General features: G+C 49.7%; 1 protein-coding gene across 6 annotated transcripts in view; it reads right to left on the reverse strand.

Moving 5' to 3' along the window:
* DPH5 (diphthamide biosynthesis 5) overlaps positions 1 to 15680 on the reverse strand; it is a 22184-nt gene continuing 6504 nt past the window's right edge. For 2 of the 6 annotated variants that reach the window (XM_079760593.1, XM_079760594.1), the window contains exons 5-9: positions 12628 to 12736; positions 7630 to 7750; positions 4161 to 4200; positions 2421 to 2524; positions 2 to 1102 (exon numbers count right to left, since the gene is read on the reverse strand). In XM_079760593.1, coding sequence (XP_079616719.1) covers positions 900 to 1102; positions 2421 to 2524; positions 4161 to 4200; positions 7630 to 7750; positions 12628 to 12736 — 577 coding nt within the window. In that variant the 3' untranslated portion in view covers positions 2 to 899. Of the gene's footprint in view, positions 1103 to 2420; positions 2525 to 4160; positions 4201 to 7629; positions 7751 to 12627; positions 12737 to 15680 lie in introns of all 6 variants that reach the window. The other 4 variants (XR_013812914.1, XR_013812915.1, XR_013812916.1 and 1 more) reach the window with 4 other exon arrangements.

The raw sequence follows: 15680 nt of genomic DNA on the forward strand, positions 1-15680 counted from the left end.
ATCCATTGTGTCTTCAAACTCAAAGTTTTAAAACTTTTATTCTGTGGCCAGCAAGTTTCCCACTTGTCAGCTTGGCTGTGAGTTGCTATTTAAAACCAAAGAGCAGCTGTACATGGCTGGCCGCACATTTCTATTAACAATCACATAACCCCCAAATATAGCCACATCCGAGCTCCGAACTAGGACGTCAGCAGGAAGACACGGCGATTCAGGAGGAAGTCCTGTGGCAGGTGAGCTGTGAGTCAGTGTGATGGACGCCCCCACCTCGGCTTGCAGCCCTCATCCCATGGCGGCCAGGACCTCGGGGCTGCAGGAGGGGCCTCGGGCTGCAGGAGGGGCCTCGGGCTGCAGGAGGGACCTCGGGCTGCAGGAGGGGCCTCGGGGCTGCAGGAGGGGCCTCGGGGCTGCAGGAGGGGCCTCGGGGCTGCAGGAGGGGCCTCGGGGCTGCAGGAGGGGCCTCGGGGCTGCAGGAGGGACCTCGGGCTGCAGGAGGGGCCCCACAGCTGCAGGAGGGACCTCGGGCTGCAGGAGGGGCCTCGGGCTGCAGGAGGGACCTCGGGCTGCAGGAGGGGCCTCAGGGCTGCAGGCAGGCAGCTGACTTCAGGAAGGAGGAAGGGTCCCGCCTGGTGCAGGCTTCATGACGAAAAGCTGCTCTTCCAGGGCTCTGCCACCCTCCCGCTTCCCGCCTGGTTTGCTCCACGTGTCCACATCCGGAAAACCGCGGGGCAGCAGCAGCAGCTGACGATGGCCGAGGGAGAACTCGGGGCACAGGAAACCGAGCGTGGAGTCCGCTCGTGCTTGGTGGCTTGTGCGGCGCTTACCGGGTGAACGGGACCCGCTCCCCTTGGCGCACACAGGGCAGGGCACCGGACAGAAATGAGCCTCCACACCGACGGCGTCTACGTGCGGGGCCCCTCGGGCACGGGAAACAGACTCAGCATCTCCACCTCCAGCGGGTGCAGGCTGCCCCCCGTGATGACCAGGGAGTGCAGCGGGCCCCCCAGCGCCACGGAGCTCATCTGCTGCAGCGTGCCCGCAGCGATCTGCTGGTCTTCGGCGCCCACCCTGGCCAGGCCCACGCACAGTGTCTCCTCGGTGACCGCTAGTCAACAGAGAGAGAGATCGCCAGTCAACAGAGAGAGAGACCGCTAGTCAACAGAGAGAGAGATCGCCAGTCAACAGAGAGAGAGACCGCTAGTCAACAGAGAGAGAGATCGCCAGTCAATAGAGAGAGAGACCGCCACTCAGTTCCACAAGTGCACTAACCCGCCGGCGGTCAAGCCAACAGCAGTGCCGACGGGACATTTAAAGGAGACCCAGATATCGCAAATCTCATCGAGGACCCATGATCTGACCTAAGTCTTTTCTAAACTGTCTGCACTCGAGGATCTCCTTATAGACTAGGACAAGACAGATGCCCAGAGGCAGTCAGCGCCTTGAAACATGCCGATGGGTCCCTTTAAGAGCCCCCAGCAAAATCTGCTGACCACCAACATTTTACTGTATGCTGTGCGCTGTGTCTAGATGTTAGGAATAGAAGGACAGGCTCTCATGTCTGTCCTGAAGAAAACCAGCCCTGGTCTCAGTGCTGAGCACGAGAAGCAGCAGAATAAACAGACTTTTGCCGGACAAACCTCACTGTGGAGTTCTGTACTGTGACTCCAGTTCATTTGTGAGAAACCCCCACTTTCTGGGATGGCACTGCTTTGACTAGAAAGAACCCCATTATTTTTCTTTTGGTACAACTCTCGGCCGCTGAGAGTTTTAGCTGAGAGTGGACAGGAACGAGCAGGAGGCGCACAGTGACTCACGCCTCAGTGGTGGCGGTCTATCCGGTGTCACATCAGCCGCTCCAGCATTCACCAGCGCAGGGCTGCGGTGCGTGTGTGTACATGCGTGTGTGCATGTGAGTGTGAGAGCCCAGCAGTGTGTGTGTGTGTGTGTGTGTGATCTGAGTGTGAGATGTGAGAGCCCAGCAGTGTGTGTGTGTGATGTGAGAGCCCAGCAATGTGTGTGTGTGTGTGTGTGTGTGTGTGATGTGAGAGCCCAGCAATGTGTGTGTGTGTGTGTGTGTGTGTGTGATCTGAGTGTGAGATGTGAGAGCCCAGCAGTGTGTGTGTGTGTGTGTGTGTGTGTGAGATGTGAGAGCCCAGCAATGGGGTGTGTGTGTGTGTGTGTGTGTGTGTGTGTGTGATCTGAGTGTGAGATGTGAGAGCCCAGCAGTGTGTGTGTGTGTGTGTGTGTGTGTGTGAGATGTGAGAGCCCAGCAATGGGGTGTGTGTGTGTGTGTGTGTGTGTGTGTGTGATCTGAGTGTGAGATGTGAGAGCCCAGCAATGGGGTGTGTGTGTGTGTGTGTGTGTGTGTGTGTGTGTGTGTGATCTGAGTGTGAGATGTGAGAGCCCAGCAGGGACCCACGTACCTGGCTCTTCTCCGCGTGCTCGCTGGTTCTGAATCACTTCCAGCAGCTGCTGGGCCGCCTGGTTCACGGTCATGTAGCGAGGAGGTTCGTAGATCTTCCTGCCCCTGGGGTAGGACACAGGCTGCCATTGGTCTCAGCCGTGAAATGCCACTGTCCATGTTAATTAACCTTTTGCACTCGGATGTCGAGATTAAAATTACTCTTTGAATGTATCAATAATTTGAAATATAAAAAAATCCAAATAAATAAGTTTGTATGAAAAGAAACTCCAGTTTTTTATTCTCCTGCCGTGCTTTGTAAAATCTGGGGTATTTAAAAAATTAAATCCCGAGTAGAATAAAGGAATCGAGAAAAAAGCAAGCGAGTGCAAAGGGTTAACTCAGCGCCCCCGGTACACTCGGGGACCACACTGGGCTCTGCTTGAAGCTCGGGTGGCACCACCGTACGCCGACGTGAAAGCACTGACGCGGGCGTTTCCCCTGGGCCCTCCAGCTCTGCTCACGGCTCTACTGCCTTGCCTCTGCGCTCACTGGCATGCTGGCAGAAACAAAAGTCCAACGACTTGAAGATAAATGCCTAAAGTTACCTTCATTCAAATGATACCTTAGGCAGACATCATCCAAAACGAGTGCCAATTTGTCCTGTATCCCAGCTTAATTGGGTCCTATCGCGTTCATTGTCACTGCCACGTTTGACCCCCACATTCCTCGCTTCACTTCCTCCGCTAACAAAATAAACTCAGCAGTAAACTCGAACATCTTGGAGAATAAGATATGTCTACGTCTGTGTGACTCAGAAGTCTTCAGTGTTCGCTCAGTGATCAGAATAAAGACAGAGCTTGGCAGCTTACAAAACAGTTGATAATTTTATGACTTTCAAAACAATTCTGAGGCAGCTGTCTGAAGGAAATATAGCACAAGCCACAAGCATCATTTTACATTTTGCAGTAGCCACATTAATGAAAGTTTAAAAAGGACAAAATCAATAATGTTTTATCTAACCCAATGTATCCAAAATGTTATATTTCAACATTTACTCCCATAAAATTATTAAAGAGTTATCTTGTACTGAGTCTTTGAAATCTGTTACAACATCTACGCTCACAACTTGATCCAAATGCTAAATTTTCATTGGGAATACTTGATCTGCATTTAGATTTCATAAAATTCATGGCTGTTGATAGATTTACACGTTGAAGTTGTTCTAAATCTACTGAAAAGTTTTCCAATAACTGAGCCGAGTATTAGTTTTAAATTAATGAGGCTATAAATTCAGTTCCTCGGGGACACCAGCCCTACGTCAAGTGCCATCGTCACGTGGGGAGGAGCAGCCGACCGGATGCTGCCTCTCTAAGTGAGAAAGGACTGTCACTCTTCTCTTCCTGAGAAGAATGAGGCTCGGAGACAGAAGTTACCTGCCCGAGAGCCATAACCACGGGCAGACTGAGGCCTCACACCCCTGTCTTCTAACGCCCCATTCATTCATTCATTCATTCATTCATTCCACAAAGAGTGCCCGTGCCTGCCAGGTGCCGACCACCGACCACGTGCTCACAGGTGAACCCATCAAGCGCACTGCGGGTTCCGCTCCCTCACAATCCTTTCCTTATCACTTCCTAAGGTGACAAGTGGCCCAGTTCTAACGGGAAGGAAAGCTGGCTTTGACAGCCTGAGAACCTGTCCCGGAAGCGGGACCTGTGGATTGCTGAGGGAGGAAAAGCATTCCCAGAGCAGGGCTTACCTGATTAGGTTTTCCATCGACTGCTCCTTCACTTTGATGTCTGTAGGAAGTAAAAACACAGTTATCTTGGGATGCGATTGGTCCCTCTATCCAAGTCCTACGTGTGAACCTGAGTTTTGGGGCAACACTCTTCTCAAGTTTCCAGAAAGCTCATGTGCTTGTATTTAGCCGCTTTTCAACAGAACCACAGAGAACGGGAGCTTGTGGTTGGGCGCAGGGAACAGTCAGGAAGCAAACCCAGGCTGGTCCCGAGGCCACCCTGAGGGGATCGAGGTTCCTCTGGGAGGAGAAGACACAGGACGGAGTCTGACCAACACCGGCACGGGCGGCCCCTAACGCTGACCCTGCAGCGTGGCGTGCATGTCTACCAGCTGCTGAGAGTCTGGGCGTGCTCCTGTCCTCCCCTGTTTTTCAGGCCCCGGAAGGTTAGTCGCAATGCATGTAACACAAACAGCAGGGAATTCTGGCTGCATGAGGAAAGCGACGTTTGCCTTCCTCTGAACGGTCAGACGTGCCCTGATGACTCAAGAGGAAACACTTTGATACCAAACAGGCATAAACGATCAGGCCTTTCCCAGCACTAACCTGGGCCAGGCCCGTGATGCCATGGAGGCTGCCACCCGGGTCTACCCCCAGGGAGCCCGGCCGTCTGCACGTCACACACACGGGATGCTCTGGCGCTCGGCTGCACTCGTTGGTGAAAGGTCGAAGGCAGAATCCCGCCCCGGCCTCCGAGGAACTCGGAATACAGTGGCGACAGCTGCTTCCTCTCAGGCTCCCAACAGGCAGGTCGGCCAGAGTTCGCTTTTCCAACAATAACTAGAGTGCAGCGGAGGGCTCGTGATGGCCCTCTCCAGCTCTCCCGAGTGATCACACCATAAACGTTTTTCTTAGAAAGGGTACCTACTGTAAGGTTTTCAAAATTGAATCCATTCATTCATTCATTCATTCATTCATTCAGCTGGAGCTTCTAAAATGGCATTTGCTACAGTAAAGATTGTAATATAATATTTCTTTTTTTTAAATGACATGCTCTACAGAATTGTATTTTAAAAATGAAGAGGATTACCCTGGCCAGTGTGGCTCAGCGGTTAGCATCAGCCCGCAGACCAAAGGGTCGCAGGTTCAATTCCTGGCCAAGGGCACGTGCCTCAGTTGCAGGTTCTTCGATGTTTCTCTCTCTCTCCCCTCCTCCTCTACCTCTCTTCCCTTCTCTCTAAAAAAACAATGGGAAAAAAATATCCTCAAGGGAGTATTAAAAAAAAAAAAGAAGAAGAGGCTTGGGAGAATTTTTATAGGTAAATGCTTTGAAATTGAATGTAAGTGGTTTCCTCTCAAGCCAGACCAGTCTAGTACTTTTCCTTTGTCGTGACCCAGGCCGCAGTCCCTCCTCTCCTACGCGCTGGCACGGGAGCTTCTGCTCAGCTCAGAGCCAGGACCCAGCGTGGCACAGAGGGCAGACACTCCACACACGCCTCCTGAGTAAGTGTGCTCTCAGCTCGCCCACCACCCACCACCCACCCCTCCCCCACCAGCCCATCTGAAACCCCCCCATCCGGGAAGTGGCTTGGGCACCAACTCCTTCCTAAGGCCTTTGTTGACCTCCCTCGAATGCCCGCTGTCCTTGGAGATATCTGTACAACTGATGCTATATTTTACTCATCTGTGTGTGATTCTCTGAGGTTGCCTACCATGGTATACACTAGGCTTGGCCCAACAGTGGTCATTCAATAAGCACACACGAACTTAAAGGAGGCCTCAGATGACTCAATGATGAGCTCTCTGGTTTGAGGATCTGGCCCCATGCAATCTCATACAGGGTGGGGCAGAAGGAGGGTTACAGCTGTGAGAACGTGAAACAGTTTCTTCTCGTGTTGTTATTTATTAATTATTTTTCCATCCGAATAACTGTAACCCTACTTTTGCCCCACCCCATGTTTCACACCTTGTTCCTGCTTTTGTTAACGGAGCAAGAAAGATATATTGTTTAGCCTTGTTTGTCTTTTCCCAGGAAAGCCAAGAAAAGAGGCAGCTCTTAGAAAGAGAGTTCAAGAGCCAAAACTCCAGTCTGTCCTTCCTGCCTCTCCACACAATGGAACTTAATTGTTCTTTTAAACTCCCGTGTGTGCAACAGGCTGGTCCCCACCCGAGGGCAGGACCCACGTCTAACGCTTCCTTACAGTTCCAAAGGGACCCACCCCACGTGAGCATTGGGGAAACGACACTCAGCAAATACCGGCAGGCTGACCTCAACTGCCTCTCCAGAGCTTCCGAAAGGTCAGCTACTTTTCTGCCCCCCCCCCTCCTTTTTATGGCTACATGGAGAAGTTTGGGGGTGGCCTGCCTCTAAGGCTCTTCTCTCCCTGTTCTGCTGTAAAACTGCTCAGTTCTACTGTAAAACACACACAAGCGTCCAGGCTCCCATGAACCCCAATTTCCAATCAGCCAGCTGTCATACTTAACACATTGCGGACCAGTAGTTTATTGCTAGCTTTACCCAGTGGCCAGATAAGTTTCTATGGAACAAGTACAAAAACGCTTTACATAAATGTTAAAGGCACGCTTTAAAATTAAATACCCATTGCACTTTGAAGTTATTTATTACACGTTCTTACAAGCCAGTATCTTTTTAAAGTATGATACTTGGTGAAACGCTGTGTAATATGAAGCGAGAATTCTCGTGATCCGTCCGCAATGTGTTAACTACAAGAAAGTAAGCCTGGCCTCTTTCCACGTGGAAAATCCGAGGACAAGACTATGAAACTAATTACTTAATTAACAAAGTACTACCTGGCACTGACAATAAGCTGAGATGAGAACACACAGCTCCCCAGGCAGCTGTAAGATGTGGGCATTATGCAGAGAGAAGCATCCGAGATCTGGTCTGGACCTAGAATTAACCAGGTGTCCGTGGGATGGAATAAAAGGAATGTGTTCTGGCTGGAACTGAGTAAGAGTTAAAGATTTTCTGTGCCAAAGGGTCATAAGACCAAGTCTGAGAAAAGAATCTACAGAAACCCTTCAACCAACGAATGAACTTCCATACTATTTCCTGCACCGCTGTCCTGTGCCCGAGCTCTAGACACTGGGGAGAAGGCAGGGAAGAAACCTGACAAGTTAATAAAGTAATTCAAATGGGGGAAAGACGGAAAAATAAATAAACTAAAACCAGGTAACGGGAAGGAGACCCCTGGGGATACAGCGGACACCACATTAGAGGAGGTAAAAGTCACTACAGATCATGTGTGAAGGGCAAGACAATAACTCCTTTAGGGCCTGAGGGCCACAGGCCTGAGTCCAGGCCACTTACGGCTGCCACCGGGCACGGACGCAGCCACGGGTGACGCATGATCAAGGACAGGCGTCAGGTACAGAGTGGGACCAGCTCCCGAACTACTCGAGGGATCAGCCTCCCGTTCCTGCCCCCGAGAAACACACACGTGGCTCCAAGGGGCCCACACGCCCTTACCCAGGAGGCACAGCGTGTGCATGCCGTTCTGTCTGTTCTTCTTCACTTTGTCAAAGAAGCTCTCCGGTCTCCACGTGTCTGTCCAGAAAACAATGGACACCGTCTCTCCAAACTTATACAGCTAGAAAAAAACACACAACCCTCGTTAACGACGGGACCGTGCGCCGAGCGCTAGTTCACAGGTGACAACCAAAATAAAAAGCGAGAAGCGGACTTGAGATGGGGGTGGGTGGGTGGGTGCGGCGACCAAATCCGTCCCCAAACTGAAAAGGCAACTAAGTTCTCGTGGCCCAACAGCGGCATGCTGCCGACGCGCCTAGGGTCTGTATGTGGTACAGACTAATAACCCGTTCGTGACTCAGCGAGGAAGCTGCTAAAAACACCGCAGCACGAAGCATCTGGTAAGAAACAAACCAACAGGGACCCCTGAGCAGTCAGCGGGGTTCACAGGGGAACGGTGTTATCCTTACCTAACAGGTGAGACCACCGCGGCTCAGAAAGGAGCAAATGACTTGAGGTCTCGGGGCTAGTTAGGAAAGAAGAACCTGGCACCCAGGTCCGAGGCAGGTCCCACCCCCCCCCCAGCCCCTCAGTAAACATCCCCCGGCCCCTTGCTGTGCGTGTGCACTGGCCATTTGCAACGATGCTCACGGGTGCATCCCGACAAGTTCAGCTGTTTGCATTCTAAAGAGAATGCTGGGCGTCTGGGATCAGATTCTGAAATATAAGTCTTAACCCTATTAAAAACCTGTAAGGGAAAATGATTGTTCAGGAAAATTATACAGGCCACCACACAGAAACACTTTAAAGGGGCTTCGGTATTTCGGGAGCCCTGGAGGCGAGGGCCTCATGCCCAGAGAAAGGGACGGGGCGTTGAAGCGGGCATTGCGATGCTGGTCACACACAGGCACTGGCCGCCCCATTCTCTCCGAACCGCCGGATTCGGGGGATTAAAGGGAACCTCCCGCCAGCGCTGCTTCCTGGACCCTGATTTACGGGCTGTAACCATTCCCAGGCCTGCGGTGGCGCGAACTTCTTCAATGAATCCCGGAACATTACGCAAACAGTTTCACCATTTGGATGCCAGTACCTCAAGGAACAGAAGGGCCCGTCTTTGTGTGGTTGCACAACCCAACACCTGCCGGGAAACTGCAAAGCAGCTGGAGCAACAGCGCAGTGACGAGAACCGAGGCTGCAGGCAACCATCTCCCCCCCAAACACTGCTGACCCAAAACTAGACGTGAAGGCCATAACAGACCTGGCTTCTACAGATCAAGGCACGCTTTTGTCTGCTTGTTTGTTTTAACCTGTAGTAAATTACACAGAAAGCCGTTTATCTCACTTGATATTGGATAATGGATTTGTCTGTTGAAGATAAAAACTCAACTCAAAATGGGCCATTTGGTTCTATGTAAAACACTATCTGGTTAGAGTGAGAAGATACACAGTAAGGCACATGTTAGGTATCTGGTTAGAGTGAGAAGAGACACAGTAAGGCACATGCTAGGTATCTGGTTAGAGTGAGAAGAGACACAGTAAGGCACATGTTAGGTATCTGGTTAGAGTGAGAAGAGACACAGTAAGGCACATGCTAGGTATCTGGTTAGAGTGAGAAGAGACACAGTAAGGCACATGTTAGGTATCTGGTTAGAGTGAGAAGATGCACAGTAAGGCACATGTTAGGTATCTGGTTAGAGTGAGAAGATACACAGAAAGGCACATGTTAGGTATATGGTTAGAGTGAGAAGATGCACAGAAAGGCACATGTTAGGTATCTGGTTAGAGTGAGAAGATGCACAGTAAGGCACATGTTAGGTATCTGGTTAGAGTGAGAAGATACACAGTAAGGCACATGTTAGGTATCTGGTTAGAGTGAGAAGATACACAGTAAGGCACATGTTAGGTATCTGGTTAGAGTGAGAAGATACACAGTAAGGCACATGTTAGGTATCTGGTTAGAGTGAGAAGATACACAGTAAGGCACATGTTAAGTATCTGGTTAGAGTGAGAAGATGCACAGTAAGGCACATGTTAGGTATCTGGTTAGAGAAGATACACAGTAAGGCACATGCTAGGTTATCTGGTTAGAGTGAGAAGATGCACAGTAAGGCACATGCTAGGTATCTGGTTAGAGTGAGAAGATGCACAGTAAGGCACGGGGGAAGGCTAAGATGGCAGGGACAGAGGGACAACAGTAGGAAATCTTGGGCAATATTTAAAATGGCACTGAGCAACTTACCTAAAAATAACTATTGCCCTACTTGCCTCCAACCAGCATCTCTACCTTATGACATCTCCCCATAAGCCAACCCGTCCGGTCCAGCTCTGCAGTGTCCATTCCTGTCCGTTCCTACTCAGCAAAGTGCCTAGACACGGACTCGATTCTTCTTCCCGGAGAGCCCTCAACACCACTTGCCCGAAAGACGTTAATAGCTTTCTGACTCGTCTCACTGCCACCAGTAGTCCCTTCATTTCCAAAGCACAGATGCTTTGCAAACTCCATTTTCTAATTAGGCTTTAATGCTTTCATTATTTTATATCCATGTAAAAATTATTCTGTCACTTTTAAGTTAAAAAATATCTTCTCTGCACATGGAGAAATGAGTAAATTTAACTTGCTAAGACCACTACTAAGCCCCACACATATCTCTTCTATGTCGGTGCTTTCGAAATCAGATGAGTTAAGTCTGTGAAGTGAAAGAGAGCTGAGCTGGCAGACTTGTCAAAAAGCGCCACTAAACCACATAATCGCGAGTTACTGGTTTTCCATACAGAATCCTGGTCTTGGCGTTGGTTTTTAATCCTCATGCATCTGCTGAGCATTGACGCCACGCGGATTTTTGCTGACGCTGGAAAGACTGTGCACAGGGCCGCACACGAGGTACATAAAACCGAACGACTAGGCAGACAGAAGATGACGAGATTTATATTCTCACACACAAATGAGCGAATCCACATAGGAATTACATGAAAGGATTATAATTTAAAGCACATAATCCCAAAGACAAGATACAACTTGGGGGGGAAATAAATACATAAATAAATAAGCAATTCAACGCAGCGGATACTTGTTGCATATCAATTATATGCATGGCACCGTGATAAAGTGCCATGGGAGGCGGAGTCCGTGATATAACACACACACACACACGCACACACGGCACTCAGCACTGTGCACAGGATGGGTTTACCAGGATTGTCTGAGTAGGAGAATGGCACAATCAGGTCCAAACAAAAAACCAACTATAAATGGAGGAGAATGATGGCTATTAACACAGAGATTAAAAGTTCTAGTGGAAACGGAAAGGAAGGAAAAAATGTTTTCCTGTGCCCATTATTTAGCAGGCGGACAAAAATAATTCCGCAGAGACTCACAGACTAGAGCGCGAATTGGACGAGTCCTCCGAGGCTACGTCACTGTGCAGGGCGCGGTCCACTTACGACCTGGCTTAGCCTTTGTGCTGGGTTAGGCTGTCACCTCCACAGCAGCCCCGGGACAACAAGAAAGCCCAGGTAATGCCTTTGAAAACCGACAGGGAGAGCTGCTCCGAGGTCCACACGCTGCTGTCACAAGTAGAAACCCCTTACACAAACAGAGCAACAGATGGCAACAAGCGAGGTCACTTGCGCAACAGCCGCAGAAAGTGGATGTGCCACGTCATGACGAGAACATTTTACAACCTTGACCTGAAGTCAACCACAACCGAAAACGCAGGCTTTTGTTTTGTTAATCGTTAAAATGTGTTATTGTAATTACAGAAACAGTCAACGCCACATTACGGCACTGTATTATTTTCTGCGCTACCCTTGATCCCCTTCTCAGTTAACACGGCCTGCTCTACCCCATCCATTCTCTGGCTGCCTGCACAGTGAGCAGTGTCCCCATTGAGCAAGCCACTGTGACCTCGGGCTCTTTTTCCGGAGCACTTAAGGTAACCCAGAGCCCGTCAGTGAGTACGAGCGGTGCCAACTTCCTCCCAGCGCCCGCACTTGTCTACATAACATTTCAAAGACTCATGGACGGTAGAGATGGAAAAGGCCAGCTAGTTGATCACACCTGCCCACTCTGCCAGCAGAAGCATGCAAAGGAAGAAATCCTACCACTTCATGCTATTTTAACGACGTGCATTACTAATAATTACAGTGCTGTTTATATTATGTGATTTCATCCTAAAATCACTTGTTTTTTTAAAGCAATATTTCTTTTCCAAAATTCAGACGGTGTTACAGGGATCTAGACAGCGATGTTACCACACCCAAAGCCAATACGACGAAGCTAAGCATTGAATTCAGGTCAACAACATCTCCAAGCACCAGCCACTGGCAAGGCCGCAGCCCTGCTGGGCGTTTTGAGAGACAGGCGACGAGAACCAGGGGCCCCGCCCTCGTGGTTGTCACCTGTAAGGCACTCGTCTGTGACAGTGAACACATACAGCTATTCTGATCATTCCAAGAAAAGGACAAGATAACATGGAACAAGAAAACAGTGGTTTGCTCTAACCCCTCAGAACCAAGACTGCTGGACTAAAAATAACTAACTTTACACACCAATAACCACAACGTTGGCTTAAAAGCTTACTATCCATGGCTTTGGACTCTTTCATAGATTCTTTTAAGAGATGCAGCAGCCCAGGCCCTGATGGCACAGAAGGTAACACCGCATGGCAAAGCGTGGGCTCCGAAACGCGCAGCAAGGCATTCGGGAGAAGGTAAGGCTTCTGGAGTACCGAGCCACTTTAATTAGATTACATTTACTTCTTAGGTAGGCACACATTAATGTAAGATTAAAATCTTTCTCTAGTTAATTTCAATGGTCTATTCCAAGGGGGGGTGGGGGGGACGACACCTAAGTTATAGAAAAACAGTATAAAAAGTTTTAGTATTAAAAAATTGAGTACACACAAATGTAGTATAAGACAATAATGTCTTATAGTCCATGAAATATAATAATTGTAAAAAAATAGCCCTTTTTTAAAAAACCACTTCCTGCGTGGTTACCTGTAGACCGCAGCAGCCCACGGCGTTGAGGATGGAGGCGTTGTGGATGACGCGGTACGGGATGCCCAGGCTGGTGGCCCTCAGAATCAGATCGCTGTGTGTCGTGGCCCTGGGATGAGAACAGACCGGGTTGGGGTCAAGTAACCAACTGACGTTTTAAGACAGTAAAGCCGCAATATGTCATGCGTTCACGTCCATCAGAGGGCCGCGGGCACTGCTTTCCCGCGGTTCCTGGGCTTGCGGCAGGAACAGTCAGTGTGCACACGCCCTTCGCGAGGCTGCCCGCACCTGTAACACAAGTCAAGTAGCCGTGGCAGCTGCAGGGGGACAGGCAGCTTGCCTTGCTCTCCTGTCCCGTGGACACCTGCACACACACCCGTGGGTGGATCCCAGCAGCTGAACTCCGGAGCAGCGACTCCCAAACCTTTCAGGGTCAGGGCCCAAATATAGCAGAGCCAGAGCTACTTCTTGGTCTCTGCTCTGTTCCGAGGGGTGTTTTTTTGTACTTGAAATCCAACATGGCAGGATACACAGAGCGTGTGCATAGCCTGTCGATCTTGGTGGTTGCAGTTAGAGCTGTAGCTGATAGAATCAGCCGGATTTCACCCCCATCCGGCAGTCACATCTATAATAATAAAAGCGTAATATGCAAATCGACCAAACGGCTGAACAGCAGAACGACCATCCAGACGACCACGCTATGACACCCACTGGTGCCAGGCCAGCCAAGGCGGGTGCAATGCGATGGGTCAGGGAGTCCCGCCATCACCCCATGATCGTCCTGCAGAGGGAGGCCCAGGCCACCGACCAGTGGGCTGCAGCGGGTGGGCGGGGCCTCCCTCTGTTGGGGCAATCCATCACGGAGCCCCGGCTGGGTGGTCAGGGCCTACTTCTTTGGGGCCGCTCCATGATCGATCGCCCCAAAGAGGGAGGCCAAGGCTACCTGGCTGGCAGTGCTGTGGCGGGTGGGGCGGGGCCTCCCACTGTGGAGCAATTGATTGAGTGGCTCCTGGACTGCGAGAGGGAGCAGGCTGGGCTGAGGTCACCCCCTCCCCCAGTGCATGAATTTCATGCACCGGACCTCTAGTTATATATAACTGTCTTCCCTGTTGCCTTTCCTTTTTTGAGCTGAATCTAATGCTTATAATTAGGTAGACTGTGGTGAAGAGGGAATATACAGGGGTGGGCAAATGTAGGTGTACAGTTGTAATACAAACAACTATAATAATAAATAACAATGCCAGAATAAACTGTTTTGTGTACTCACCACTGTATGCCTACTTTTGCCCGCCCTGCATATAAATATAAATGCAGAGACTCTGAAATGTACCACATGGCTTCAGACGGCATTACTAAAGAGGCCTTTCCCCTTGAAAGCCCGGGCCTGCTGGGCCGGCAACATTAGCATGTTTGAGACGCTCGGACAAGGCATACCAAGTAGGAAGATCAAGGGCTGGCACCCCAGGAGGCCGTCACAAGCAGATTAACGAAGGCCCCCCAGGGAGGCCTGTTTTTAATCATCCACATACAATAAAAACTAGTACGAAAATCAACCATTAATTTGATTTAGAGTAGGCTTTTAAAAAATAACACGGATGGCAGTTGTAAAAAAAAATGTTCTTAATAGCACAGCCAACAGAATTTCACGACTTATCACTAAGATGAAGGAAGACTGAATTATGGACTTTGGTGAGTGATTTAAATAGATGAGCAGGAAGGAAATCTGGTTGAAAACTGTATCTCTATCACGAGTTCATTTAAAATGACCAGATGCGGTTGGGGTGCTAGAAGACTTAATGACCTGGCAAAGGGCTTTGATTCTGTGGAACTGACATGAATGTGATTAAATAAGCCCCCCAGATTTCCGCTATAAAAATGTGACGATAACTGGTATTTTATCATCACGATTATCTAGATTATATTGCTTTCAATGAGAAGGAAAAAAACTGGTTTGAGACACAGGCTTGAACCAGTATACTAAGCACTCCTTCCATGCCAGGGCTCGGGAAAATGCTTCATTTATGGGGGCTGGAAAAGTGTGTGTGTGTGTGTGTGTGTGCGTGCGCGCGCAAAGACAAACATTACTATTTCTGGGCATGTGGCTCTGTCACAATCACACACACACACACACACACACACACACACACACACACACAGACTGTGGATAGTCACATGCCCAGGAATGGTAATAAATGTGTCTTCATATGCTTGTTCCTTGGAATTGCTAAGAAGGCAAGTTTAAGAGGAGATCCAAGAATGTTTTGATCAATGGCATCAATAAAATAACCAACATCACGGTGACCAATTTGAATGTGTAGCACTTGGTATGCTTCTGGTAAATTTTATTTGATGGAAACATTAGTTTGCAGACATTGTACTGCCATGTTTGATAGAAGTATGGCTGGAGACCTGGAAATTCACTAATATTTGCAATGACCTGGTAAAAATGATACTCTCATGAACTACCGGAAGCTATAAACTGGCACGGCACCATCCTTTGGAAAACTAATTTGACACGGTAATGTCCACGTTTGAAAGTTTTGACCGTTGTTTTTCTTGGTATTTTAAACCTACTTCAGAGAATCCTACCTAATAAAAGGGAAGTATGCAAATAACCATCACTCCGCTACGCCCACGATTGGGCTGGCAGCAGGCTGGGGGAGGGACTTGGGGTGGCCAACTGGGCTGACGGCCGGCACTGTGGGAGGACCGATGGAGCCGGCGGAAGGCGCTGGTGGCAGAACTCGGGGTGGCCGATTGCGTGGCTGCTAGCAGCAGTTCTCCGCCAGCAGCAGTTTTCCTCTGGCCACCCGCCGATCGGAGCGCTTCCCGATCGGAGTTCCTCTCGGGGTGGCCGATCGCGCTGGCAGGAGGCGCTCCAATCGGCGGGTGGCCAGAGGAAAACTGCTGCTGGCGGAAAACTGGTGCCAGCAGCCAGGTGAAGGAAGGTCTATTGCACGAAACTTCGTGCAACGGGCTTCTAGTCTATAATAATAAAAGTGTAATATGCTAATTAGACTGGACAGCCGAATGACCTTCTGGACGTCCTTCTA

The sequence above is a fragment of the Cnephaeus nilssonii genome (assembly GCF_951640355.1).
Source record: "Cnephaeus nilssonii genome assembly, chromosome: 21".
Taxonomy (NCBI): Eukaryota; Metazoa; Chordata; class Mammalia; order Chiroptera; family Vespertilionidae; genus Cnephaeus; species Cnephaeus nilssonii.